Source organism: Ochotona princeps, chromosome 14 (assembly GCF_030435755.1).
Source record: "Ochotona princeps isolate mOchPri1 chromosome 14, mOchPri1.hap1, whole genome shotgun sequence".
NCBI lineage: Eukaryota > Metazoa > Chordata > Mammalia > Lagomorpha > Ochotonidae > Ochotona > Ochotona princeps.
This window is the reverse complement of record NC_080845.1, coordinates 2,695,439-2,722,234: the sequence shown is the minus strand read 5'-3', so window position 1 is coordinate 2,722,234 and position 26,796 is coordinate 2,695,439. Positions and strand designations below refer to the sequence as shown.

At 54.8% G+C, this 26,796-nt stretch overlaps 1 protein-coding gene and 2 non-coding genes across 9 annotated transcripts in view; all 3 read left to right on the top strand.

Moving 5' to 3' along the window:
* Positions 1 to 26,796, top strand: part of PRRC2B (proline rich coiled-coil 2B) — a 76,860-nt gene that overhangs the window by 42,062 nt on the left and 8,002 nt on the right. For 2 of the 7 annotated variants that reach the window (XM_058672887.1, XM_058672886.1), the window contains exons 10-25: positions 3,458 to 3,548; positions 5,049 to 5,226; positions 6,140 to 6,458; positions 7,524 to 7,726; positions 9,951 to 10,143; positions 14,819 to 15,035; positions 15,541 to 17,580; positions 18,714 to 18,919; positions 19,252 to 19,397; positions 19,798 to 19,939; positions 22,918 to 23,000; positions 23,390 to 23,581; positions 23,684 to 23,878; positions 24,184 to 24,270; positions 25,112 to 25,216; positions 25,325 to 25,696. In XM_058672887.1, coding sequence (XP_058528870.1) covers positions 3,458 to 3,548; positions 5,049 to 5,226; positions 6,140 to 6,458; positions 7,524 to 7,726; positions 9,951 to 10,143; positions 14,819 to 15,035; positions 15,541 to 17,580; positions 18,714 to 18,919; positions 19,252 to 19,397; positions 19,798 to 19,939; positions 22,918 to 23,000; positions 23,390 to 23,581; positions 23,684 to 23,878; positions 24,184 to 24,270; positions 25,112 to 25,216; positions 25,325 to 25,681 — 4,754 coding nt within the window. In that variant the 3' untranslated portion in view covers positions 25,682 to 25,696. Of the gene's footprint in view, positions 1 to 3,457; positions 3,549 to 5,048; positions 5,227 to 6,139; positions 6,459 to 7,523; positions 7,727 to 9,950; positions 10,144 to 14,818; positions 15,036 to 15,540; positions 17,581 to 18,713; positions 18,920 to 19,251; positions 19,398 to 19,797; positions 19,940 to 22,917; positions 23,001 to 23,389; positions 23,582 to 23,683; positions 23,879 to 24,183; positions 24,271 to 25,111; positions 25,217 to 25,324; positions 25,697 to 26,253; positions 26,352 to 26,796 lie in introns of those variants that run through there. The other 5 variants (XM_058672892.1, XM_058672890.1, XM_058672891.1 and 2 more) reach the window with 5 other exon arrangements.
* Positions 24,595 to 24,680, top strand: LOC118759938 (small nucleolar RNA SNORD62). Its single transcript, XR_004996476.2, has one exon. It is a non-coding gene; the product is annotated as a small nucleolar RNA SNORD62 (small nucleolar RNA).
* LOC118759940 (small nucleolar RNA SNORD62) lies at positions 25,954 to 26,039 on the top strand. Its single transcript, XR_004996478.1, has one exon. It is a non-coding gene; the product is annotated as a small nucleolar RNA SNORD62 (small nucleolar RNA).

The following is a 26,796-nucleotide window of genomic DNA, read 5'->3' as shown; positions in this document are numbered from 1 at the left end:
TGATTCACTCCCCAAGTGAGCCGCAACGGGCCGGTGCGCGCCGATCCGAAGCCGGGACCAGGAACCTCTTCCGGGTATCCCACGTGGGTGCAGTGTCCCAATGCATTGGGCCGTCCTCGACTGCTTTCCCAGGCCACAAGCAGGGAGCTGGATGGGAAGTGGAGCTGCCGGGATTAGAACCGGCGCCCATATGGGATCCCAGGGCTTTCAAGGCGAGGACTTTAGCTGCTAGGCCACGCCGCTGGGCCCACACACACATATTTTTTTTCTTTGCTAAGTCAGATATACAGGGAGGAGAAGAGACAGAGAGGAAGATCTTCCGTCCATTGATTCATTCCCCAAGTGGCCACAACGGCTGGTGTTGCGCTGATCCAAAGCCAGGAGCCAGGAGCCTCCACCAGGTCTTTCATGCGAGTTCAGGGTCCCAAGGCTTTGGGCTGTCCTCGACTTCTCCCTCAGGCCACAAGCAGAGAGCTGGATGGGAAGCATGGCCGCCAGGATTAGAACCAGTGCCCGTACAGGATCCTGGTGCGTTCAAGGCAAGCACTCTAGCCGCTAGGCCGCTGCGCCGGGCCCATTTTATAGCTTTAGCTGTTTCTGTCTCTGTGATTCATGTTGGATTAATTGTGTGTATCATAAGATAGGAATTGAATTCATTTATTTTGATGTGGATAATCCAATTTATCCACACTGTTAAGACTTTCCTTTCCCTGTTGAATTGCTCTTCTCAACTTTGCTGAAGACCAGTTGGTTGTAGAAAGTGCTCATCTCTCATTCTGGGTGCTGTTTGTTCTGTTTTTGTGTATGTATTTTAAGATTGATGTACTTCTTTTTTGCAGAGACAGTGAGGGGAGGGAGAGAGCCACTACCCATTCTCTGTTTCATCCCCTTGTGCCTGCAGCAGCTGGGGCTCAAGCCAGGCGCTCCCTCAGAGGCTCCCACAGAGGAGGCAAGGGTTCAAGCATTTCGGCTGAACACAAGCCATGTAGCCGAGACCGCGGCCAGGAGAATGATAGGGGACGGGCTCTAGTGCTGATCCTCGTATCTGTTCCTGCCACTCTTTGCTGTATCAGAGGGGATGAGTGATGGTTACTTGGTGATGCCTTGGAGACCCCAGTACGGGGAAGTTGCTTTTTAAGATTGATTTGTATTGAAAAGTCAAATTCACAGAGAGGAAAGACAGAGAGAAAGATCTTCTGTCTGCTGATTCCCTCTCTAAGCGTCTGCAGTGCCCACAGCTGAGCTGACCTGAAACCAGCAGCCATGAGCTTCTTCCAGGTCTCCTATGTGGGTGCAGGGTCCCAAGGCTTTGGGCCGTCCTCGACAACTTTCTCAGACCACAAGCAGGGAGCTGTATAGGATTGGGGCAGCCAGGACACAAACTGGTGTCCACGTGGGATACTGCTGCATGCAAAGTGAGGACTTTAGCCACTAGGCTATTGTGCCGGTCCCTGAAAGAATGCTTTTGAGGCTGTTGTTTGAGAGATTTTGATAGTTCTGAGACATCATCAGCTTTGTTGCTCCAGGTTGAGAAAACCTTTCTAATGTCTATTAGCTGGCTGCTTCATTATTCACCGCAGGCATCCTGCATCCACAGGAGCATGCTGCTGGGCTCAGCCTGGAGGGTTGTTCACCCTGTGCTCACGTCCACTGATTTATTCACAGAATGTTTGTCCATGCCTGTGTTTGGACCAGGTGGAGGCCCAGAGCCCAGGCCAAGGCCCCCAGGTGCTGCCAGGGTCCCACTAGTTAGCACCTACTACCTCCTGTGGCGGTACTTTTGAGACATTCTGGAATTAGCAGAACCAGGACTGGAACCCAGCGACTCCGATGTGAGATTATAGCATCTTAAGAGCCTTGCCGAATGTCTGCCCTGATAGATGTTTTAATGGTAAACTGGAACTTACAGTGCTAGAATAAACCTTGCCTTTTGATAGGCTGATACTCAGTTTGTTGATATTTGGTGAGGATTATTTTTTTTTAAGGATTATGTATTTGAAAAGCAGTAATCAAGAGAGATCTTCCACCTGTAGGCTCACTGCCTGAATGACCACAAAGCTGGGGCTGGATCAAGCAAAAGACAGCAGCCAGGATCTCCATCTGAGTCTCCCAGGGCTGGAGCCAGCATGGGCGTCTGGGACAACAGTGTTCCTGGGGGTTAGAGCTCAGTGAGGTGGTGGGTGTCTGTGTGCGTTAGGAATGTTGGCCAGTGCCTTCTGTTGGGCTTTGGTATCTGGTCATGCTGGGTTGATAGTAAGAGGAGAAGGATGGTGGTCCTTTTGTTTCTGTTTTGCTGAAGAATTTGTCGAATTGATGTTACTTTGTTTTTTTGTGTGTGTGTGTGTTTTTTTTTTTAAAGATTTATTCACTTATTACAGCCAGATATAAACAGAGGAGGAGAGACAGAGAGGAAGATCCATCCGATGTTTCACTCCCCAAGTGAGCCGCAACGGGCCGATGCGCCGATCTGAAGCTGGGACCAGGAACCTCTTCCGGGTCTCCCATGCAGGTGCAGTGTCCCAATGCATTGGGCCGTCCTCCACTGCTTTCCCAGGCCACAAGCAGGGAGCTGGATGGGAAGTGGAGCTGCCGGGATTAGAACCGGCGCCCATATGGGATCCCGGGGCGTTCAAGGCGAGGACTTTCGCCGCTAGGCTACGCCGCCGGGCCCTAAATGTCATGTTATATGTGTTACATGAAAGCATCTTTTTAAAAAGTAAAATACAATAACAAAGGTATACTCTGATGAAAAAGTGTAGTTATATGAAATGCAGGCACCCCAAGTGATGTCTTAACTGTCCTGCTAAATGTCCAGCACACTTAACAAAGTAACATCAAGGGCCCGGCGGCCTTGAACGCCCCAGGATCCCATATGGGCGCCGGTTCTAATCCCGGCAGCTCCGCTTCCCATCGAAGCTCCCTGCTTGTGGCCTGGGAAAGCAGTGGAGGACGGCCCAATGCATTGGGACACTGCACCCGCATGGGAGACCCGGAAGAGGTTCCAGGTTCCCAGCTTCAGATCGGCGCATTGGCCCGTTGCGGCTCACTTGGGGAGTGAATCATCGGATGGATCTTCCTCTCTGTCTCTCCTCCTCTCTGTATATCTGACTTTGCAATAAAATGAATAAATCTTAAAAAAAAAAAAAAACATGACATTTAGCCTTCCGAGTTTCCAGTTCACTGGTACTCAGTGCATTCACAAGGGCGTGCACCCCTCGACAGACCAGTTCCAGAACTGGAGAGAAAGCACCATGTCCCGAGTAGATCCTGAGTGTCTAGGGTGGCTGGTGTGAGTGTGTGCTCTGCCACGGGTAAGCCACACTCATGCACGTGGCCGCAGGGCTTGTGGGGCGGAGGTGGGCGCGTCATTCCTGCGACACCAGGTCATCTCAGATGCCTGCAACGCCACTGACGTTCCCTTTTCTCCCTTGGCCTTCCTGGGTCTTCCTTGTTGCAGGCCTCCATGAAGAAGTGGACTATTCTGAGAAACTGAAGTTCAGTGATGATGAAGAGGAAGAAGAAGCCGTGAAGGACGGCAGGCCCAAATGGTCAGTGGAACGCCCCCTCCTCCCGCAGCAGCCACGTGCTTGCCTCTTGGGGCCGCCCTCTCCCGTGCACAGTGGGGCCTGCACTTGGTCAGATTCTTGACCACTAGGCTGGATTTCTTTGTTTTTTAAAAACTTATTTGAAAGGCAGAGTTAGAGAAAGATGTGTTCATCCACTGGTTCACTCCTCCATTTTTCACAATCAGAGACAGGCAGAGGTCTCTGTCTGCCGGGTCACTCCTCCTGTGTTCAACGTGGCCAGGATGAGCCAGACCAAAGCCAGGAGTCAAGGCTTGGCCCATCCTGCACTGCTTCCCCAGGCGCACTGGTAGGAAGCTGAATCAGAAATGGAGCAGCCAGGACTCCAGTGATGCAAGCACTATAGGCGGCAGAGGCCCTGAGAGCTGGGAGCCCCGCACCATCTCTCTTGACTCTTGCTCTCTTTTTCTGTGTGCTCGAAGCTGCTTTCTTTCTTTCTTTCTTTTTTTTTTAAGATTTATTTTTATTGGAAAGTCAGATATACAGAGAGGAGGAGAGACAGAGAGGAAGATCTTCTGTCCGATGATTTACTCCCCAAGTGTGCACAATAGCCGATGCTATGCCGATCAGAAGCTGGGAGCCAGGAACTTCTTCCAGGTCTGCCACGCGGGTGCAGAGTCCCAAGGGTTTGAGCTGTCCTCGACTGCTTTCCCAGGCCACAAGCAGGGAGCTGGATGGGAAGTGGAGCTGCCGGGATTAGAACCGGCGCCCATATGGGATCCCGGGGTGCGTGCAACGCGAGGACTTTAGCTGCTAGGCCATGCCGCCGGGCCCGAAGCTGGTTTCAGAGAGGCAACTTTGAGACACTGCCGGGTGTGTTCTCTGCTCCCGGACAATCCTCATTGCAGCCCTCAGCTCCACCCTTTAGTTCACTGTCTCCGAGGTCCATCCCTGATGCTAGGCCTTGGGGATCATCCAAGAACATGGTATTATGTCGGGAGCCTTTAGTGTGGTCTCCATTTCTCGGAGTTCAGGTAGAAGTCCTAAGTGTTTTCCTCTGGGCCACCTGGGCGGCTTTGCCTTGCTCTCCTCCCTCTGTGTGCACACACAGGAGTATCTGTGCCCCGGCTCTGCCCTTCTCCCCACTGTATTTATGAGGGGCCCTTTGCTTTGGCAGTGACGGAGCAGAAAGAGCACACCCTTTGGAATCCTCTTCCTGGGGAGTGTTTGTCAAACACTAGCTGTATCTGCGCACACCCGGAGCTGTGGCTTGACGGGGTGTCCATGTGAGAGTCTTGGTTCTCCCCTGGACGCTAGCTTCTGCAAGCCCCTTGGCCCTTCCAGCCCCGGGGAACCTTGGCTAGCGGCTGCTGAGGACTGTGGACGTCACTGAGCAGTGCTGGTCGCACCGGCACCTTTTTGACATGTTGTGTTCACGTGTGAAAGGGCGGGGCGGTGGAGGGCAGTGGATTCTGCGCCGTGAGGCTGCGGGGGCGGAGCTAATGTGAACATGGTGTGTGCCAGGAATGCCTGGGACCCCAGGAGGCAGCGGCAGTTATCCATGAGCTCTGTGGACGGTGCTGATGCCAGGCGTGCCCCAGAGGAAGGGAAGGACTGGGGCGAAGCAGCAGTCACGTCCTGCAGTGTCCCACAACCACCTTCCAGAAAGCTTCACAGCTGGGCACCAGGCCCTGAATACCAGGTACTGTGGGCCCTGCAGGCTTTTGTGACGTACACACATACACACGTACGCATTAAGCTCTCTGCAATCCCCACACAGTGCTTATCACAGGCCGCTGTGTGGCGGTCTTGTGTGCTCAGGAATCCCAGTGGCTGGGTTTCTAGAAAAGCCTGGGTGGATGTTTTGTTTTTTGCTTAAAGGCTTTGGGGGTGGGGTGGGGGGCATCTTGCATTGGCCGTAAGGTTGAGGAGATTGCTGTCTCACTGCAAGGCAGCTTGGTGTCGGCTTTCAGCCCAGATAGTGGCGTCTCTCTGGGCAGTCACAGTCCGTGGAGGAAGTGGCTGAGTATTTTGTGGGAAGAATCATTCAGACAGTGGAGCTGGATGGGAAGTGGGGCAGCCAGAACCAGTGTCCGTGTGGGTTGTTGGCACTGCTGGTGGATGATTAGCCTCTGTGGCTACCATAGTGGCTCCAGTTAAGATAACTGTATAACTATATAAAGATTTGCTGCCATATAGTCAGTTTCTCTTTTCTGAGTCTCTATTCCCAAAGGTTTATGTATTTTTGTGAGGAGTGGAGCAGTTTTCTGACTAAGGAATGGGGAATTTGTGGTGCTCCCTGGTGTGAGCGGCATATTCTGTTGTCACTCAGGGGGCCGAGAACTGGCCAGCATGCGTTCCCACCTTTGCAGACCCATGTCCTTCCCTTGTTAGCTCCATTGTAAAAGCAAGATCCAGAAAGTGGTTGTTTACCCAAAGCTCAGACCAGATGGAGTGAGCTCAGGTCAGCCTTGGAACCCAGCCTGCCTGCCTGCCACCTGCCTGTGCGGTCCCAGGAGGCTCTGCGGGGCACGGTGCAGGGGAGAGGAAGTCCCAGCAGGAGAGCAGCTCTGGCTGCTGGGGTCCTTCGTTCATCCGAGACTTGGTCTCCTTAGCAGAAGTCCCCCACGGGCAGTGTGTTCCGGCAGCAGTCTGTGGAGGAGAAGGAGGACAGGCCACCCCCACGGCAGAAGTTCATCCAGTCAGAGATGTCGGAGGCCGTGGAGCGGGCCCGCAAGCGCCGAGAGGAGGAGGAGCGCCGGGCTCGGGAGGAGAGGCTGGCCGCCTGTGCTGCTAAACTCAAACAGCTCGACCAGAAGTGTAAGCAGGCCCAGAAGGCCAGCGAGGCCCAGAAGGTCGTGAAGAAGGAAGTCCCCCGATCTCCAGGCTCTGAGAAGGTGTCCCCGCAGGAGAATGGCCCTGCTCTCCGCAAAGGTAAGCGCTGGCCCCATAGCACCACCGGGTCCTTGCTGTGGTGGATGGCGTGTCTGCGTCTCACTTGCTCTCAGAACTGCAGTTGTGTTCCAGCGCCTTGGAATGGCAGTGAGCCTCACCTCTTTGGAGTCTGTTTCTTCATCTCTGAGATGGGGTGAACAGTAGGTACCTGCCCAAAGTACATGCAAAATGCAGCCAGAAGTGATTTCTGTAATTTATCATTGAGGGTCTTCAAAACGTTTATGGACGTGCGTATTGTACAGAAGTATCCGCAGACTTGGAAACACTTTTGCCTAAGATAATTTTTTGCTTGGGTTTGCCAAGAACATATAGCAAACACATTTCGGGTTCTGGCTAGGGGAGGCACGCATGCGCATCGGCATGGCGCTGCTCTTTTCATGCCCACTATTGCCATTGTGAGCGTGGTATAAGCAGAGCTGCAGATGCAGGAAGGCTCTCAGGGCCCCAGGTCCTTCACATCCCCTCTCTTCGGGGAATGTAGTTTTTCTGTTATTTGTTCTCAAAGAAACAGATCACATGGCTATTTAAGACATTGAATAATACGAGGAGTGTGTCTCTTGTTGAAATTCTGTTCTTGGTCATTTTCTTGAATCAACTTAGTTAGGTGTAAAGGTCTCCTGGGTAGTGTTCCTGAGCTGTGGCTGGGGCGGCATGTCCTCCTGCACTCCCTCCCTAGAGTGTGGGTGAAGAACAGCCAGGCCCACAGGACTCACCGAGAACAGTGTCAGGTCGCATGGAGCATCCTCTGTGCTGGGCACAGGCGCGCTTGTTATTACATGGGAAGAAGCAGGCAGGTGGAGGCTGTAAAGGGGCCAGTCACGTGGCTTTGGATTTGTTCAGTTCTCCCGTGCAGTAGTGGATGTTCAGACTCTTGAGTGAGTTTGTGCTTTCTGGTTTGCGAGTCCTGGTTTGTAAAGCTTCTTCCCCTGGAGCCTGATGGGAAGTTTCCAGCCTCGGTTGGGTGGGAGCGGCAGCCTGGAGCGAGGAGAGGAGCCGTCTGCCGCGCAGCTAGTGGCAGTCTGTCTCTGCTTGCTCGCTTCCCAGCATCTCCGGAGTTCCCCGTGCAGGAAGCTCCCGCCACATTCTCAGAAGAGGCTCCCACAGCTTCCCCAGCCATGGCCCCAGGCAGCGGCAGCAGCAGCAGTGAGGAAGAGGCCCAGGAGGCCAGCTCCCCTGCCCAGGAGTTCAGCAAATACCAGAAGACCCTTCCCCCCCGATTCCAGCGCCAGCAGCAGCAGACACAGCAGGTGAGTGTCCACGACCCTTGGACTGTTGTCACAGATGGGCTGGGACAGGTTAAGCTGCTGCTTCCCACCCCCATAGTTTGCATTCACTCATGTCTGGGTACTCGTCCAACTTCCTACCGTAAGTCCTGGGAGGGAACAGATGATGGCTCAAGGTCTTGGATCCCTGCCGCCTGTCTGGGAGACCTGGACAGTGTTGCAGATATTTGGGGAGTAGAACTGCAGGGGGGTGCTTCACTCAGTCTGTCTCCCTTTCTCTGCCCCCTCTCTGATCCTACCTTTCAAGACTGAAAGACGAAGTCTAGAATTCACTGGTAGGGATGTCGGGAGTTGCCCTCAACAGGTGTTGCTTTGTGAGACTGGCCCCAGCCAGGATCTATTTCTCCAGGGACCAGAGGTCCAGTTACTTGGAGTGCAGCCCCCGTGTTGGATTGGCCTGGTGTTTGGGTACTGGTGAGAGCGGTCAGTGGTGTTTGCATGGAGCTCTGCTAGGTTAGCTTCAGGAGGTGTCATTTGGTTCAGAGCTGCCATGTTTCTGCAGGAAGGAGTCCAGTCAGCTTGGGGCTTGGGGTTCTGAATTTAGGTCTGTGGGCTTTGGGTTGCCTGCTGAGGTCCCCAAGCTCATGCTGGTAAGATTAGGTAGCCTTGTGTGGGCTCAGGTGGTCAGGCATGTGTGCTGCTCTTTGATGCGACAATGAGGGCTGTATATAGTGCCACCCATAAACTGGTTCTTCCATGTCATCATTGTTGGAGTTTTGCAAACCATAAGAAGGTCTGAGCTGCATTTGTGCCCAAGAAGGCATGTGGGTGGTGGTTGGAGTTGTGCCAGTCTCTGGGGCTGTAGATCCAAGCCCGTTGGAAACCCTCGCTGGCAGATGCTCATCTCGGGGTAGCAGGAGTAGGGTGTGGATGGAACCAGGGAAAAGCAGGCACTGCCTAGTGCGTGCCTGGCGGCTATCACTGCTAACTACACGTGTTGTGAAACGTGTATGTGCTAGAGAAACATGAGGAGTTCAGCTTTGATAGCTACTCCCCCCACCTGCTTGGGTCTGCTCAAAGCCTGTCCTGGCTCTCCCCGCCGTGTGGGTCTGTGACGTCACTTGCAGTAGTCAGTGCTGTGCTCTTGCTTGCTGCCTTGAGACAGTATTTTAGGGGTGGGAGGAGGCAGCAATGGGTGAGTCAGTCCTTGGGCATAGAAGTCTGGAGGCACCGTGGTGGTTTCGTGGGAGGAGTCCTGTGGCTTGGGGGCTGGAGAGGCAGCTGCCTGTGCGGTGTGGGAGAGAGGAGCTCCTGAAAGCTGCTGTGAGAAGCTTCCAGAGAGTCTAACCCACCAGGAGCATCAGGGTGAGCCTCTGCTGTGTCTAGAGCCAAGACTGGCCCAGCACTGGCAGCTGCTGGGTCGCCTGCTGGGTGCTGATTTAAGCCTCACCCAGCTCCAAGGCTGCTGCTGAGTGGAGCAGGGAACCTTGGAGTTAAGTGTTCTTCGATACTTTGGACCTGTGCAGCCAGGCAGCTGAGGGGGTGCTGCCTCACAGCTGTGGTGCTGGGACAAGGCTGCTGCCATGAATGAAGCTTGATTTAGGCAGGGAGGAAACGCAGAAAAGAGCACACTTGTTAGAAAGGAGGAGCAGCAGTTCCGTGACGAACAGAGCACAGAGCACCTGGTATGGTCAAGGAAATGCTTTGTCCCCTTGGTGTGGGGACAGTGAAAGTGGAGCACCTGCTGCGGAGTGCTGCCTTGGCAGATGGGACAGGCTCTGGCAGGACCCTGCAGCTCACAGCCCTGCTGCAGGAGGAACAGTGACTGCTGTGAAGCTGAGGCAGCTGCTGCCAGCACTGTTTGTAGTTTTCCTTACTCAGTGTGGAGAAGTGATTGAGGATAGAGGGAGAGAAGTGAGGAGGATTGGTGCCTATTCTCGGGATGGCTGCAAAGTGGGAGGGAAGCGGCAAGCATCCAGAGATTCCTGGGGGGGATGCTGGCATTGGTCAGTGCCAGGGAATTGTGTGATGGGCGGGGTAGTGTGGCCTGTCTGGAAACTGCAAGTGTGCTTGGGTCCTGGGTATCAGAATGGAGCAGTGGTTTCATTTAGCCCAACCTGGAACAGGCTGTAGCAGCGTGGGGTCTCCCGAGGCACCGCCCAGGACTTCTTACCGTGTTCTGGAGCTGTGTGGGCAGTGCTCTGCCCCAGTGGCATCTGTATAACCAGCTCTGTTTTCCCGTGAGCAGGAGCAGCTGTACAAGATGCAGCACTGGCAGCCCATGTACCCTCCGCCCTCCCACCCACAGCGCACCTTCTACCCACACCACCCCCAGATGCTGGGCTTCGACCCACGCTGGATGATGATGCCTTCCTACATGGACCCCCGCATCACACCCACACGGACCGTGGATTTCTACCCCTCGACCTTACACCCTTCAGGTGAGCCTCACAATTGGCTGTCCAGATGTGCAGACTCAGGGCTTCAGGGTGTCACCTTGTGAATTCCAGTCTAGCCACATTGTTGACACTTGGGACTGCTCTGAGTCTTAACTTGCTTGCGGGACAGCGGGCTGGCCCATGAGCTCATAGGCTGAGCCTCATGCTCACTGTCATCCCATGGGCACCAGCTGGAGTCCGGCCTGCTCTGCTTCCCGTCCAGCTCTGGGTGTTGCAGCTATTTCAGGAGCTAGTGGGTGGAAGATTGATCTCTTTGTGTAACTCTGCCTTTCAAACAATAACAACAAATCTTTAAAAAGAAAATAGTGATGGTGTAGTGTATGAAGAACAGTTGGGATGAGATGTTGACATTATGCAGGGTAAGTTGCTGTAATTTGTAAATATTTGCTGTGCCATGTTGTCCCTCTTTCATTTATTTATTGATTTGGTTATTTTAAGGATTACTTTCTTTCAATGTCAGAGTGAAGTTTGCCATGCGCTAGTTCACTCCCGTTAGGCCCCCCCAGCTTGGCTGGGTCAGACTGAAGCCAGCACCTGACACCCGGCATGAGACTCTGCTGGTCACAGGAGGTGAGCAGGGGCCATGGCGGAGTACAGCAGGCGGGACATGAACTAGCACCCAAGCCTGATGCTGCAATAATGCCAGCTTCCTCTCTTCATTGGAAAGGTAGAGAGGAGGAGAGACAGAGGAAGGCCTTCCATCCATTGATTTACTCCCCAAGAGGCTGCAACAAATGGAGCTGAAGCCAGGAGCGCTGAGCTTCCTCCAGGTCTCCCACACGGGTGCAGGGTCCCAAGGCTTTGGGCCGTCCTTGACTGCTTTCCCAGGCCACAGGCAGGGAGCTGGATGGGAAGTGGAGCAGCCGGGATTAGAACCGGCGCCCGTGTGGGGTCTCAGTGTGTTCAACGCGAGGACTTGTTAGGTTGCTGTCTTTGTTCTTTCTTATAGTTTTTTATTATTATTCATAATTGATATTATTGGCGTAAAGAATCATACACAGACATTTCAGTTTGTACGCTCATCTTGTTGAAAAATCTAAAAAGCCATGAATTATTTTTTTTTTTTTTTAAATTGGAAAGTCATATATACAAAGAGAAGGAGAGACAGAGAAGATCTTCCGTCCACTGATTCACTCCCCAGGTGGCCACCATGGCCAGACTGAGCTGATCCAAACCCAGGAATCCGGGGCCTCAAGTCTCTTCTGGGTCTCCCATGTGGTACAGGGTCCCAAAGCTTTGGGCCATCTCGACTGTTTTCCCAGGCCACAAGCAGGAGGCTGGGTGGGAAGTGGAGCAGCCGGAATTAGAACCAGTGTCCATATGGGATCCTGGTGCATGCAACGCGAGGACTTCAGCCGTTAGGCTACCGTGCCGGGCACCTCATGCCTTTTTTAAAGTGTCCCCGGTGACTTTGCAACTTCAAATTTGGAAGCCGCTCTTCTGTAAGAGGCTGCCAAGCACGAGCATCTTCAAATGTTGCTGTTCCATAAGTCCCCTGCTCACAATTGAAAATCACATAGCGGACTCTGACAGCATGTGAGCAAACTGACCAGGAAGCCTGCCCTGGCACAAGCGGAGGGGTTGCAGAGCACACGTGGGCTGATTGAGCAGCGCGGTGGATTCTGGGAGATGTAACTGCAAGTGTTCATGACAGATGAGCTGAATGCATAGTTGTGACTGCCACGTTGCCATTCAGCGTGTGCTATGTTGTAGGCTATAAGAGCCAGCCTCACGTGTGGAATGGTGGCATTCCTGCCGTCACCCAGCACCCCGCCAGCATCGTTGAACATCTCACTGCTTTTTGGTACCAAAAATAAACAACCAGCAAATAATTTTACCTCTTAAAGTCACTTACACTTAAAACATGGAAGGAGGCGGGCTTCCCTCCTGCTTAAAAAACATTTTTACGACTGCTAAAAACCTTGCGTTTACAAAACAAGTGATGCAGGTGTCCTGAATGGTGTGAGGAGGGAGACGGGAAGGGCCACCGACAGGGGCTCCCTCAGAGACGGGACTCTCCTGGATTTAGCTTCTTGGTTGTCCACCTCAGCCCGTTTCCCACTACCTGTCTTTTCTGCCTCGCCCATGGCCTTGTTGGGCTTTAGGGCCGCTCCCGCAGGGGCAGCAGATCCTAGGGCTCTTCTCCAGAAATGACCTTCCTCGGGGCCGCTTTGGTCATGGGAAGGGTACACTGTGAGCTTTCTGGAAGCCGGGCTGCCTGGGACCTGTGGCTGGGTGGTGGGAACCCTTCTGTCCGTTCATAATGCTCTTCCTGCCCCCTCTCGTTAGGTCCCCCCGCCGTAAGCCTTTCCCAAGGTTCCTAGTACCATTCTTCCAAGTCTTTTTTTTTTTTTTCCATAAATCTTGCTTCATTAATTTCTGCTTTTTGTCCCCTTGGGCTTCCTGTTTCCTTTGAAATTGCTCTTTTCCTAATAATGTCTGAGGTCATTCATTTCTGGTTTATAAGGTTATGTTTCTAGGATTAATTTGTAACAGTGCAACTTCTTGACTGGTTATGTGGTCCATATGCCGCAGGCCAGGGTTGAGCTTACTTCGTGTACGTGGTCAGGTAGTAGACCTTTTTGCCCTTGATCACCTGCTCAGTTTTGCTGTTGACGGAGGCAGCAGCTGCAGATAACAGTCAGCGAGCATGACCGCTCCACTGTTACTGTTTGCAAAGACGGACTGAGCTGTTAGCAGGTCAGCTCCCATAATCTGTGTTGGTTAACATTTCTTGAGGTTTTCTTTGTACACTATCACTTGTTTTTTTTGTTTTTAAGATTTATTTTTATTGGAAAGTCAGATTTACAGAGGGAACGAGAGACAGAGAGGAAGATCATTCATCCACTGGTTCACTCCCCAGTGGTCCCAACAGCTGGAGGTGAGCCAATCCAAAACCAGGAGCCGGGAGCCTCCTCCGTGTCTCCCATGTGGGTGCAGGGTCCCAAGGCTTTGGGCCGTCCTCAGTTGCTTTCTAGGCCTCAAGCAGGGAGCTTGGATGGGAAGTGGAACAGCCGGGATACGAACTGGGATCCTAGTGCCAGCAAGGCGAGGTCATTAGGGCCTAGACTACTGCTCCCGGCCCTCACTTGCTCTTTTTCTTTTTTAAACAGTTATGTTTACCTTAAATCTGTCTCCTATTTGATGAAGCTGCTTTTTTTTTTTTTTTTTTTAAGATTTTATTATTATTGGAAAGCCGGATATACAGAGAGGAGGAGAGACAGAGAGGAAGATCTTCCATCCGATGATTCACTCCCCAAGTGAGCCACAACGGGCCGGTGCGCGCCAATCCGAAGCCGGGAACCAGGAGCCTCTTCTGGGTCTCCCACGCGGGTGCAGGGTCCCAATGCATTGGGCCGTCCTCAGCTGCTTTCCCAGGCCACAAGCAGGGAGCTGGATGGGAAGTGGAGCTGCCAGGATTAGAACAGGAGCCCATATGGGATCCTGGGGCTTTAAAGGCGAGGACTTTAGCCGCTAGGCCACGCCACCGGGCCCGAAGCTGCTTTTTAATTTTCAAAACATTGATGCATTTGTTAGAAAAGCAGAGACAGGCAGAAGGATGAGAAACCTCTATTCTGCAAAGCCAGGAGCTGGGAACTTCACCTAGGTCTGCTGGAAAATTGGAGGGATACACGTACCACTGCCCTGGGCCTTGAGCAAAGAGCGGAGCCAGGAGGCATGCCCAGGCCCTTCCATTGGGGCTGTAGACACCAGCTTCCCCTCCTCATCTTGTTTGTCGTCCAGGAATTTTCCGTCTTAGTGGCTGTGCTTAGTATTGGAGTTTGTTTCTCACATCTGTTTTCTTGTGTTGTATTTCTGTTAAGGTTTTGATTTCTTTTTTATGCTTCTAGTACGAGTTAAGTAACTTGGCAGTGGCCTTGCTGGGGTGGGGCCTCCCAGAGCTCTCAGGGAATCGCTTGCAGAAGCTGCCTGCTCATGTTGGAATGGGAATTCGGGCTCAGCAGAGCTTTAGCTGTGGGCATCCAGAGGCTGCAGTTTATGTCTTTCCCTAGCGGTGTTTCTCTGTAACTCTTCGAAATAATCTCTTTTTTAAAAGTTTATTTATTTATTTTAAAAGTAGAGTTACAGAGGGAGACAGATTGAGCTCTTCCATCTGTTGGCTCAGTCCCCACGAGGTCACAACAGCCAAGGTTCAACCAAAGCCAGGATCTAGGCGCTTCTCTGAGGACTCCCACGTGGGCGCAGGGCCAGATGTATGGGCCGCCCTCTGCTGCGTTCCCAGGTTTGCTTCAGCAGATGCTGGCACTTCAGGCAGCAGCTTTACTCACTGTGCCACAGCACCAGCCCCAATAAATACATACATACACAGATAGTTCGATATTTTTGTGACAGGAGGCTTTCTCAGTGGCCTTCATAGTGTCAGGAACTAGGAGATGTAGATAACGTGGAATAACGGTCAGTAATTTCAGGGTTCCATTACCACTTGGCCCAGACAGATCATGTCACCCTCAAAGGAAGCACACCATCCCACTCCCCTCTCTCCTGGGGTGTGGCTGTTAGCCTTAGGGTGGAGACTCCCAGAACCCCCCCATCTGGGAACTGGGAGCAGGGTCCCCAGATGTTTGTCTTGGGAGGGATCAGGTGTGTGCTGGGCTGTGTCCAGGTGGGGCTCACACTGGTGGTTTGCTCTCTCCAGGACTCATGAAGCCACTGATGCCCCAGGACTCCCTCAGTGGAACTGGCTGTCGCTCTGAGGAGCAGAGCTGCATACCCCAACTCCAAGAACGAAAAGTGACTCCCCTGGATCCGACGCCTGTGTGGAGCCCTGACGGCTACATGGCGTTGCAGAGCAAGGGCTACTCGCTTCCCCCTCCGAAGCCCAGTGACCCTCTGACTGTGGACGTACATGGCAGGTAAGCATCATTCAGCGGAGAAGACGCTGCCCAGGGCCTGCAGGCTCCTGGCACGGGACCTCAGGTGCCCTCTGGGGAAGGGTGGTGGGGAGCACTGCTGGGCTGCTTTTGGTGGGGTTTGGGCTTCTTCTGATGGTGGGACAGAGATGGACTGGGCCTGCAGAAACGCGGGCAGGCACATCTTGCTGGTCCTATGAAGTGAAGAAAGCCAGCGCCAGCTTCTCGCCGACTCTCCCAGGCTCCAGCGCACTCTGCAGCAGGTGTCTGCTTGCTCCTCTGACTTCAGGCTGGCACGCCGAGCCCACCAGCTGCCAGTGCCTCTGCTCGCCCACGGACTTGGAGGTCACCACCACCACAGCCCAGCAGCTCTGAGATGTATTTAAAGATAGAGCAAGTGTTGATGCTTGTGGTTTTTGTTTTTTCTTTTTAAAACTAAGCTCTGTTCATCGTGGAAGCAGGAACCAAGCTCCAATCACATTGACTGATTTTTCTGGTTCCTTTTCAGGAATGAAAGCTCTTACTCTGCCTCACCTGGAAGGTCAGGGGGCGTAAGTGCCCAACGCGATCTCTTTGAGGAGAGAGGGGAGGAATACTTGAGTGCTTTTGACAAGAAGGCCCAAGCCGACTTTGACAGCTGTGTCTCTTCTCAGAGGCTAGGCCAGGAGCTTTTATTTCCATCCCAACAGAATGTGCAGGAAGTGGGTCCCCGTGGCGGTCACACTCCTAGCCTCCGGCGCTCCCCACTGGAGCCCGACTTGGTCCCCGCTGGCAGCTGGGATGTCAGCCAGCAGCCCAAGGCCGCCGCCACAGCCGCCGGGGCCGAGCAGCCGGCTCTCCCGCGGGAGTCCTTCAGCGTCTCCTCCTGGGAGAAGGAAGGGAGCCCTAGCAAGCAGCCGCCCTCGGAGCCCGAGTGGACCCCTGAGCCGCGGAGCGCCAGCAGCCAGCAGCAAGAGCAGACAGGCAGGACCCGGAGGTCAGGGCCTATCAAGAAACCTGTGCTGAAAGCCCTCAAGGTGGAAGACAAGGGGAAGGAGCTGGAGAAGATGAAGCAGGAGCTCGGAGAGGACGGCGCCCGACTGACCAAGGACAAGGAGCCTGCTGCCCAGGTCCGAGGGGACGAAGAGGAGGAGAACGCCCCCTCCCTGGCCTGCTCCTCCCCCGCAGAGGCCAGGGGCTCTCCCCAGGCGGGTTGTGGCCACGAGGCTAATAAGTTGGAAGAGGACGAGAAGCCTGACAAGGCCTGGGAGGCCAGACCCTCGCGTGAGTCCAGCGATGTGCCCCCGACAAAGCGGAACAACTGGATCTTTATAGATGAGGAGCAAGCCTTTGGGGGCAGAGGGCAGGCCCGGAGCCGGGGCCGCGGCTTCAGAGAATTCACCTTTCGTGGCCGGCCCACCGGCGCAAGTGGAGGCAGTGTCTGTGGCGGGGGGGTCATTGGGGCGCGTGGCATCTACAGCAGCACCCCACGCGGGGGCCGGGGCCGGGGCCTGAGGGATTTCCCTCAGCCAGAGGAGTGCCCACGCACCAAGCCCCGGCGCAGGATCGCCAGCGAGACCCACAGCGAGGGCTCAGAGTACGACGAGCTGCCCAAGCGGCGCCGGCAGAGAGGCACCGAGGCTGGGCACGAGGGCTCGCTGCTGGAGCGGGAGGAGAGCGCCCTGAAGAAAGACTCGTGGCGCTCCCACAAGACCTACTGCGATGACCAGAGCGTGCTGGACGCTAAGAGCCGGGGCCCTCGGGCCTTCGGGCGCGCCCTCCCGCCCCGGCTCAGCAACTGCAGTTATGGGCGGAGGACCGTCCTCTCCAAAGAGACTGCCCACTGGCAGAGCCGAAGCGCCAGCAGCTCGTGGCAGGAGTACAGCCCTGATGCAGGTGCTGCCCGTCGCGCCTCAGACAGAGACCATGTCGCAGACTCCTACAAGCACAGCGACGTGTTTGGCAGCAGAGCCTTGGAGGACAGCCGTATGGAGGACAAGAGGTCCTTCTTCCAAGACGACCACACAGCTGATCTGGAAAATTCTGAAAACCGACCCTTTAGGAGGAGGCGCCCCCCACGCCAGGACAAGCCTCCCCGTTTCCGGCGACTCCGGCAGGAGCGAGAATCCTTGGGCTTGTGGGGCCCTGAAGAGGAGCCGCATCTGCTGGCGGGTCAGTGGCCAGGCAGATCCAAACTCTGTCCTGGGGACCAGAGCGGGGCCGGGGGCCGCAGGTCTCCTGAGCTCTCGTACCAGAACTCCTCTGATCATGGCAATGAGGAGTGGGAGACAGCCTCTGAGAGCAGCGACTTCAGCGAGCGCCGGGAGCGGCGCGAGGGCCGTGGGGCTACAGCTGCCCCACTGGGGGATGGAGGCCTGTGTGGGGCCAGCCTGGGGGAGAAGAAGGAGATGGCCAAGCGCAGTTTCTCCAGCCAGAGGCCCCTGGGGGACAGACAGAGCCGCAAGCTGGAGCCGGGAGGGTTTGGGGAGAAGCCTGCTAGGCCGAGTGGTGGTGAAACATCCCCCCGTTACGAGAGCCAGCAGAGCGGGACGCCTGTGAAAGCCAACAGGTAACTCGAGAGCTCCTCCTGGGCCCTCTGTTGTCCCCTGTCCCTTGGCAGCACCGCCCCGTGCATGCTCCCCTGCCGTGTGTTGGGCGCCTGGCCTGCCGGGCTCCCCACTACGCCATCGTCCGTGAGCGCCTCATCACTTACTCCTGCATCGCTTGTTGCCTCTTGTGCTGTGTTCTTGTGGCTTGTCAAAATGAAAACAGAGTAGCCCCCGCCTGCAGCCGTCCTCCGTGGCTGCTGTCCCAGCTGCTGTCCCATGAGCTCAGCCTCCACAAGAGCCCCGCTGAGGGGTCACTGCCGCATGGGCATTGTCTGCCAGGCACCACTGGCTCCACCTGAGCTCCTGGCTTGCAGCATCCCGGCTTATCCCTGCTGCTGCTCTGGCTACAGAAAGGGGACTGTGTCCAAGGGGGCTGCCACCTCAGCAGAGACAGAGCCCTGCAGAGACAAGGCGGCTGGGGCCCTTCTCTGGAGTTGGTGGCTCGTGGGCACAGGCTGCCTGTGTCGGGCAAAGTGGAATCTGTGTAGCCAGTCCAGCAGGAGCCCCAAACACCAGGGTCCAGGGTATCCCTGAAGCAGCCTAGAAGGTTGCCTCACCGGTCCTTGGCCGCCTTAGCATTCAGGGCCCAAACACCCAGACTGGTCGCCCTGAAGACGCAGCCGACGGCTGTGGGAAAAGCTCACTCCTGCAGGTGTCGGGCTGACCCTGCTCCCAACACCTGATGCCGAGGCTGTGCCGCTGACTGCTACCTTCTGGGTGCCATGCATGTGGGCCGAAGATCAGTCCCCCACCCTTGGGGCACATCCTGCCCCCAAGCTTTTCTCTCCCCTCTGGAGCTGGTAAACTCCAGAACAGCACAGAGAGAAGAGAGGCCCAGAGGCCAGGCTGGGATTGGAGGACATGCTGCTTCCCAATAGCAGGCAGAACTGTGCTCAGCGGTGCCATGGGGGCAGCCTGTGCCCGTGTGTTGGCACACGAATGTGCCGACCAGCGGCTCCTGCCTGCCAAGGAGGAGGGAACTGGCCCGAGATGGGGTTGCTGTGTCTGCGTGCGCCGTGTGTGTGCATTTAGTCTTCTCCTTCCCCACCTCAGCTAGTTTCTGAGCTCACAACATTTTCTTTTGCCTTTGCAGGTCCCCAGATGAGGCCTTGCCTGGAGGCCTTAGTGGCTGCAACAGTGGGAACAGCCATTCGCCCTATGCCCTGGAACGGGCCACACATGCCAACTGTGATAGTCCTGAAGCCGCCGGTAAGAAGGCGGACAAGGAGACTACGCTGGCTGCCCAGAGGGCCAGCGAGCAGGGGGAGGCCCGGAAGCAGTTTGACCTGAGCTACGGAAGTGAGTCCGGCCCCTGCCCGTCCTAGGGAGAGGGGACCCCAGGCAGGGCCAGAGGGCACAGCACTCCACTTGGAGTGCTCTGAGTGTGCTCTTTCAGGGAGCGTTAGCTTTCGTGACAGCTGTCCCGGGCAGGCCGTTGGGTATGAGCCAAGCAAGGGCACACTCCTGTCCTGGTGTCAGCTCACATCCTGCTGGGGCGCCCAGGGCCCAGAGCTGTAAGTGTGCCTGTCCTCCAGACAGAGCCTGCCCTTAGCTGTCGGGTGCCTGTGGAGTCAACAGTTCTGGCTTTCTGATGAATGCAGACACTCTCCTTTTGTGACACCTTGGTTCAGATGCCATCATTGACAACTGTGGGTCCAGCCCCGGGGAGGAAAGTGAGGTGGGCTCTGTGGTGGGTGAAGGCTTCATCGAGGTCCTGACCAAGAAGCAGCGCCGCTTGTTGGAGGAAGAGAGAAGGAAAAAGGAGCAAGCCGTTCAGGTGAGAGGGTGCGAGGCGTGGAGTCGTGGGGAGGGGACAGGAGGGCAGGCTGAAGGCTGGCGGGCTCTGGGGAAAGCCCCAGGTAGAGCCGGTGTTAAGCCGTCATTGCCTTCTAGCCTCCACTGTCCCAGCATCTTTTGGGGTGGGGGTGTTTCTTAGGAGGAAACAGTCTGAAGGAAGGTGACTGGTGGGCTGGGCTGCTGCTCCCTGAGGTTAATGGAGGCCAGAGGCCTACGCTGTCAGCCTTCAGGCTGGACCCTGCACATGGCCCAGCCACCTGCCGAGCCTCTCTTGCTTGGACTGGCAGCGGTGCGATTTGGGGGGCTATGCTGCTTCTGCTGGGGAGAATTGGCTGCTTTTCATTTCCCAGGCAGACTGAAATACCTTTCTCCCCCTTCAGGTGCCTGTCAAAGGTCGTGGTCTTTCCTCCCGCATTCCTCCCCGATTTGCTAAAAAGCAAAGCAGCTTGTGCCTGGAGCAGGGTGACGTGGCCATGCCTGGCAGCAGCCTTGGCACCGAGATCTGGGAGAGCAGCGGCCAAGGTGAGGGCCAGGGTGGGCCTCGGCTCACCGGCTTCTTTACAGCTGCTCTTCTGTTCGTTTTGGGAGGCGCAAAGAGCACAAGAGATGGAATCCATCCTGAAAGAGGCCTTGCAAAGCGTCTGTGTGTCTAATTTAAACTTGAAAGTAAGACCAGAAACCCAAGAAAACTGGGGAGAAAATGTTTGGTTTATCGATTGAAGGGCAGAGTGATTACAGTGACCAGGGCCAACCCCGCACACCCCGAACTTCATCCTCAGGATCCCCCACGAATACAGGGGCCCAACCACTTCAGCCATCTGACTGTAGACAGAATCTGCTGAGCCTGGGATTCTGTGGCAGAGCTCAGCTGCCGCATGCCTCCTGTTTACTGCTGCGGCTCTGAACACATGTGCACTACTTCTTGCCTACAGTTTTGTAGGAGCAGAGTGCCCAAGGTATCCAGTGGCCTGTACCAGGATGAGCCCACAAACGGGGACGTCTCGGAGAGCTGGACTAACTTTCATTGCCCTGTCTGTTACCCTTTTTTTTCTCTGCGGACTAGTAAGAATGGCCAGTAGGAGGAGACCATGGATGAAGCGAGAACTCAGTAAGAGCCTGCTGAAACACTGTCTAGGATATGTAGACCTGAGACCAGAGTGAGGTATATTTTACATGAAAAAAAACTTTTCTGGGGTCTGTGGCCCCACTTGTCAAGCCCCCACGTGCAGCACCAGCATTCTGTATGGGTGTTAGTTTACATCCCAGCTGCTCCACTACTCCAAGCTGGGACAGCGGTGGAGGACAGCCTCAGTGCTTGGGCCCAAGTGCGGTCTAGGCTCCTGGCTTCGGCCTGGCCCGGCCCTGACCATGGTGGCCACTAGGGAGCTGCCTTTTCTTCTCCCTGTAACTGTCTTTCAAATAAGTAAATATGTATGTAATTCTTTGAAAAGATTAATATCCAGTGCTGTCTTTCTGGGAACTTGTTTAAAGCCCCAGATTGTTTTTTGTTTGTTTTTTTTTTTAAAGATTTATTTATTTTTGTTACAAAGTCAGATATACAGAGAGAAGGAGAGAAAGAGAGGAAGATCTTTCGTCCGATGATTTACTCCCCAAGTGTGCACAACGGCCGATGCTATACCGATCAGAAGCTGGGAGCCAGGAACTTCTTCCAGGTCTCCCACACGGGTGCAGAGTCCCAAAGCTTTGGGCTGTCCTCAACTGCAGGGAGCTGGATGGGAAGTGGAGCTGCTGGGATTAGAACCTCCCATGTGGGATCCCAGTGCATTCAAGGTGAGGACTTTAGCCACTAGGCCACGCCGCCGGACCCCGGAGATTGTTTCAATGGAGCAGATTCCTGCTTGCTTCCTTGGGCAAGGCCTGTGTGGTGTGTCCTCAGGGTAGGTAGATTCCTCAAGGGTACTACACTCTCTTTACCCCTGTTGGACTCCAGCGCCCTTTGGGGTCTGGGCCTCACAGCTTTCTGTGATTTCTGTTAAAAGCCACAGTTCTAGGCCAGGCTGAATAGCTGTAGGCTGTGGCTAATTGCCATTGAAAGGTAGTGTGACAACGTTGAATAAAATTGATGATAGTACCATTTGTGGCACGTCATTGCTCCCTGCTGGCAGGTGTGAATCTTCCTACCCATACCTCTGGCCAGAGCCGCACCATCAGGCTCTGCAGCCTTTGAGGGCTTGCTCTCTGCCCAGGCTGCGCACTGTCTTTTCATAGTGGCTTTTGACAGATTGACAGGCGTCAGTAAGCCATGCACGCTTGGGTCTCAAAGGCTTCAAGGAGAGGGCAGCTTTCAGAAATGCTTTCAGGCAGGGTTGAGGAATGTCTGGGCTGTGGGTTGTGTGAATAAATACATTCATATCAAGGTATGTTTTTTTTTGTTTTTAAGATTTATTGATTTTTATTGGAAAGTCAGATATACAGAGAGGAAGAGAGACAGAGAGGAAGATCTTCCGTATTATGATTCACTTCCCACATCCAGCAATGGCCAGAGCGGAGCTTGTCTGAAGCCAGGTCTCCCATGCAGGTGCAGGGTCCCAAGGCTTTGGAACATCTTCTGTTGCTTTCCCAGACCACAAGCAGGAAGCTGGATGGGAAGTGGGGCTGCTGGGATTGGAATCGGTGCTCTACAACATAGATAGATAGATAGATAGATAGATAGATAGATAGATAGATAGATAGATAGATAGATAGATAACAAAAGTAAATAAATAAGTAACCAGTGCCCAAATGGGATCCCAGCCCATGCAAGGCCAGGACTTTAGCTGATAGGCTACCTCACTGGGCTTTTTTTAGAATTTATTTGTATTTCTTGGAAATGCAGATTTTCAGAAAGGAGAGACAGAAAGATCTTCCATCCACTGGTTCACTTCCCAGGTGGCTGCAGTGGCTGGAGCTGCACCAATCTGAAGCCAGAAGCCAGGAGTTTCTTCCACCTCCCATGCAGGTGCATGATCCTAAAGCATTGGGCTGTGCTCAACTACTTTCCCAATCCACAAGCAGGCAGCTGGATGGGAAGTGGGATAGCCAGGACATGAACCGGAACCAAAATGTGATCCTGGTGCGTGCAAGGCGAGAATTTAGCCACTGAACCATCATGTTAGGCCTAGCAGGCTAAGATTTAAGCTGATAATTTCTTGCGACCAACAAGTGTTGATATCAGTATCCAAATGGCCCTTGTCAGAAAGAAAAAAAAAAAAAAGATTCCCTACTCCCTATATAACTGTGAGAAATAGCACAGCAGCAGGATAGACTTTCAGAAGCTGGAATAAAAAGTTGCTGTTTTGTTTATTACTAAGCAATCTGAGGACTTTGGAAGATGTGGGGACACCGTGCTCCCTGCTGCCGCAGACGCCGTGTGTTCTGTCTGTTGCCTGCTGCACGCCAGGCAGGCTGGCATGGAGGGAGGCAGGGACTCGATGTGGGGAGTAGTGCTGAGCCTGTTTTAGGAGTCACAGGGTCTATTGCCTGTTTTCCTGTCCTGGCAGCGCTCCCTGTGCAGGCTGCAGCCAGCGACTCCTGGAGGAAAGCTGTCACCGCCTTCAGTAACAGTGAGCCCAGCTCTGGCGAGGTGAGTGTATGCCCACTGAGCTGGGGCTGGAGGCCGAGCCAGAGCCCTGGCCTATTGCTGGATGTAATGTGTCTGTGAGAGGGAGGCAGGTGCCCTGGGGTTAGGGGGGACTGGGGGCTGCTTCTGAGTTGACCTTCACAGTCACTCAGTCCAGCTTGGGCTCCAAGTGGAATGAGTCTGCCTGGCAGTCTCTGTCCAGGGTTCAAAGCAGTCTGGTGGCTAGGAGCTTGACAGGGTTGGCACGGCAGCCAGGGCCCAGTGCAGGACCAGGTTTTGGGGGGCAGGTGTAGGGCAGGGGGTGGAACCTAGCACCCCTCACAGTTGTCCATTCTAGAGTGGTGTTGTGGAGTTGAGGCTTGGGGTGCAAACACATTTTATGCTCTACACAGCAGGGTTTGAAGAGCAGCCAGGGTGATAGTGGCGTGGACTTGAGTGCCGAGTCTCGAGAGTCGTCTGCGACCTCTTCCCAGCGCAGCTCCCCATACGGGACTCTGAAACCCGAGGAGATGAATGGGGCAAGCCCGGCAGAACCCAAGGCCGACAGCCACAAGGAGCAGGCTCAGAAGCCATCTGAGCCAAAGGTGACCTGGAAGTTTCCTTCTACAGTGGCCAGGCATGTGTGTGTGTGTGTGTGTGTGTGTGTGTGTGTGTGTGTTTCTCAGCCTCTCTGCTTCTCCGTCAAGGACTCCGAACAAGGCCCAGGACAGAGCAAGGAGCACAGACCAGGACCCATTGGCAATGAACGCTCTCTGAAAAACAGGAAGGGGTCAGAAGGGGCCGAGAGGCTGCAAGGGGCCATCCCGCCTGTGAACGGGGTGGAGATCCACGTGGACTCCGTGCTGCCTGTGCCGCCCATTGAATTTGGAGTGAATCCAAAAGTGAGGCTGATTTCCTTCTCTCCCTCTCCGTTTCCCTTTGGTACTTGGAAAGGTGGGGCCATAGACGGAGCTGATCCCAGGGGCTGGCACAGGGCCCTTGGAGTACCATGGGCCTTCCTGGTGCTAGTCGGGCTCCAGACCCCAGGGGCAGGAAGAGATTTGGTCGGCTTGTCTTGCTCAGGGTTATTTCTGGTGAATGTGGCTTAGTGCGTTTGGAGCCGCTGAGAGGGTGGCCCATGTCCGTGCATGCTGTTGGGTAAGCGGGGAGGCCAGAGGGGCCCAGCAGCTCTCTGCCTCTTTTCCAGGACTCCGATTTCAGCTTGCCACCTGGTTCTGCCTCTGGTCCTGCAGGAAACCCAGTTGTTAAACTTCAGGATGCCTTGGCCAGCAACGTAAGTTTGTGCTTTCTCTCCCAGCTCTGCCTGTCTTGCTGAAGCCCCCAGGTGAAAATGAGACAGCTCGTTCTTCACAGTTAGGAGTTGTGATGCCAACTCTAGCCAGCCATGTGTCACCCTGGCAGGTTGCTGTCCTCCGGGTCTTCTGATATCACACGCTCTGGACCTGCTTCGGCTGTGACTCATGGCACACGTAGCCTGTCCATGTCCAGCACACAGTGGGAGGCACAGGCAAAGCGTTCCAGAGCCTTTCTCTGCAGGGGCCTTGCAGTCTGCAGCTGGGCACCTCAGGAGCAGCTACAGCTGAGTGGGGATTTTGAGTCTCAATGATGTGGTTCCAATAGATCCTTCTGACCCTCCACTGTGGACTCAATAACAGGGAGATGAAGAGGACGGTGACTGAGAGACCAGGCTGCTCAGTGCTCAGTTTCTGCTTGGTGCTCGGCAGCAGCGGGTGAATGAAGGCCTCTGGGCAGAATCTCCCAGGTGGCCGCAGGAAATCCAGACGTGGAGCAGACAAGGTCCTTTGGTCACAAATGCGGGTCCCAGGTGGTGTGTTCCCACCACAGTGGCGCAGAGCAGAAGTCTGGATGGAGGGTCTGGGCTGAGTGACAGTCCCGAATTTTCCCTCTCTGGACCAGAACATCTCCCAGTTATGTGGCCGCTTGTTTGTTGGTGTCCCTGCCTGGAGGGCACGGGGCAGTGTGCTGTGGAGGTGCTCTAGCCCAGGTTGGGAGGGAGGCCATGACCTGCAGGACATGGGCTTCAGCTTGCTGGATACCTTTGGTCAGGTTGTCCTGCTGCGTTCATGTTCCATGGTTTTCTTCCCCCTCTGCAGGCAGGGTTAGCACAGGGTATTCCTGTCCTGCGGCGGGATCACCACATTCAGAGGGCCATTGGCCTCTCCCCAGTGTCGTTCCCCTCTGCCGACCTCACTCTGAAGGTAACAGCCTGAGCTGGGCCAAGGCTTAGCGGGGCAGGGGGTGGATGGGGAACATCCACAGGTCCCTGCTGCTAACTGTCATTCCCCCCACATCTCTTCCTTCTGAAGATGGAGTCTGCACGCAAGGCTTGGGAAAACTCGCCCAGTTTGCCAGAGCAGAGCTCTCCAGGAGGTGCTGGTTCAAGCATCCAGCCCCCGTCCTCGGTGGGCGCCTCCAGTGGGGCCAGCTACAGCTCCTTTGCTGGAGTGTCCATGCCTCCCATGCCAGTGGCCTCTGTTGCACCTTCTTCTATACCAGGTATCTCACGTGTCGTCCTATCCCCACCCAGAGCCAGAGCCAGACCACAGTACCCTTCCTGTTTGTTATCCGGAAGAACTGTGGACTACAGTCCTGAATCCTGTGTCTGGTGTGACTGGCACCTTTCGAAGCGGGTTGGTTTTCAGGTGTGGCCATCGTTGCTGTGAGGTCCCCGCCTCCTGTGAGAGGAGCAAGCAAAGATGGGGCTTTGGGGCAGACCCCAGCCTCATGCCTGGAAGCACTTCAGCTCCCTGAGCCACAGCTTCTGCCTCCTGAAAACAAACTGAGGGTGACAGGAAGCTCCTGCGGAGGCATAACCTGGACAGTGCTCCCTGCCCGCTGGGCTACTGCTCAGGGGGCACTGCGTGTCCTGACTGTGGCCAGACTTGTCACTGTGTTGGTACCAAAGGGTGTGGATTTTACGTCCCGGCTGCCGAAGTCTCGGTGATGTGGTTCCAATAGATCCTTCTGACCCTCCACTGTGGACTCAATAGCAGGGAGATGAAGAGGACGGTGACTGAGAGACCAAGGCAGCCCTCAGTGGCAGTCTAGTAGCCCTCAACAACAGGCCTGGGCCGGTGGGAATGACAGGCCAGAGACCACCCTCTGCTCCTGGGCCTGAGCTGACGCCCCCAGGCTCCCCGAGGCACGTGTGTGCACATGCCCACACCCTCGTCCTGGGAAGTGTGTCTCTGAAGGGCCATCCAGCAGCTCACGTGTACTCTGCTTCTGTGTGCAGGCAGCCACCTCCCGCCACTGTACCTGGATGGGCATGTGTTTGCCAGTCAGCCCCGTCTGGTCCCTCCAACAATGCCACAGCAGCAGAGCTACCAACAGGTGAGGGAGGGAGGGGCCGGCAGGTGCTGTTACTTCTCGCTCATCTGATTTCTGTGCCCCTCCCGTGTAATGCCCAGCTCCTGGTAAAACATCAGGACGGGCACAGGCCAGAGACATGGAAGAAAGACCTGGGCTTCCAAGCCTGGCTGCATTAGCAAGAGGCGGCACAAAAGTGAGCACGGACCTCTTCCTAGAGCTGGTCTGGTCTTGCCAAAAGTGCTTGCTGCCCTTGCACACCTGCTTCAGGTGCAGCTGTGAGGTCACGGCAGGGCAGGGTGTCTTCTTTAAAGCATGTTCTTGGCTCTTCCTTAGTTTTGCAAAACTTGGGCTTTAAAAAACTGGATATTGCATGTTTCTGTTTTTGACAAAAATTCAGCATTGCGTTTCTCAACTTCACCTCTATTGACATGTGTGGTGGAAATAATCCATGTTTGGAGTTGCTGCC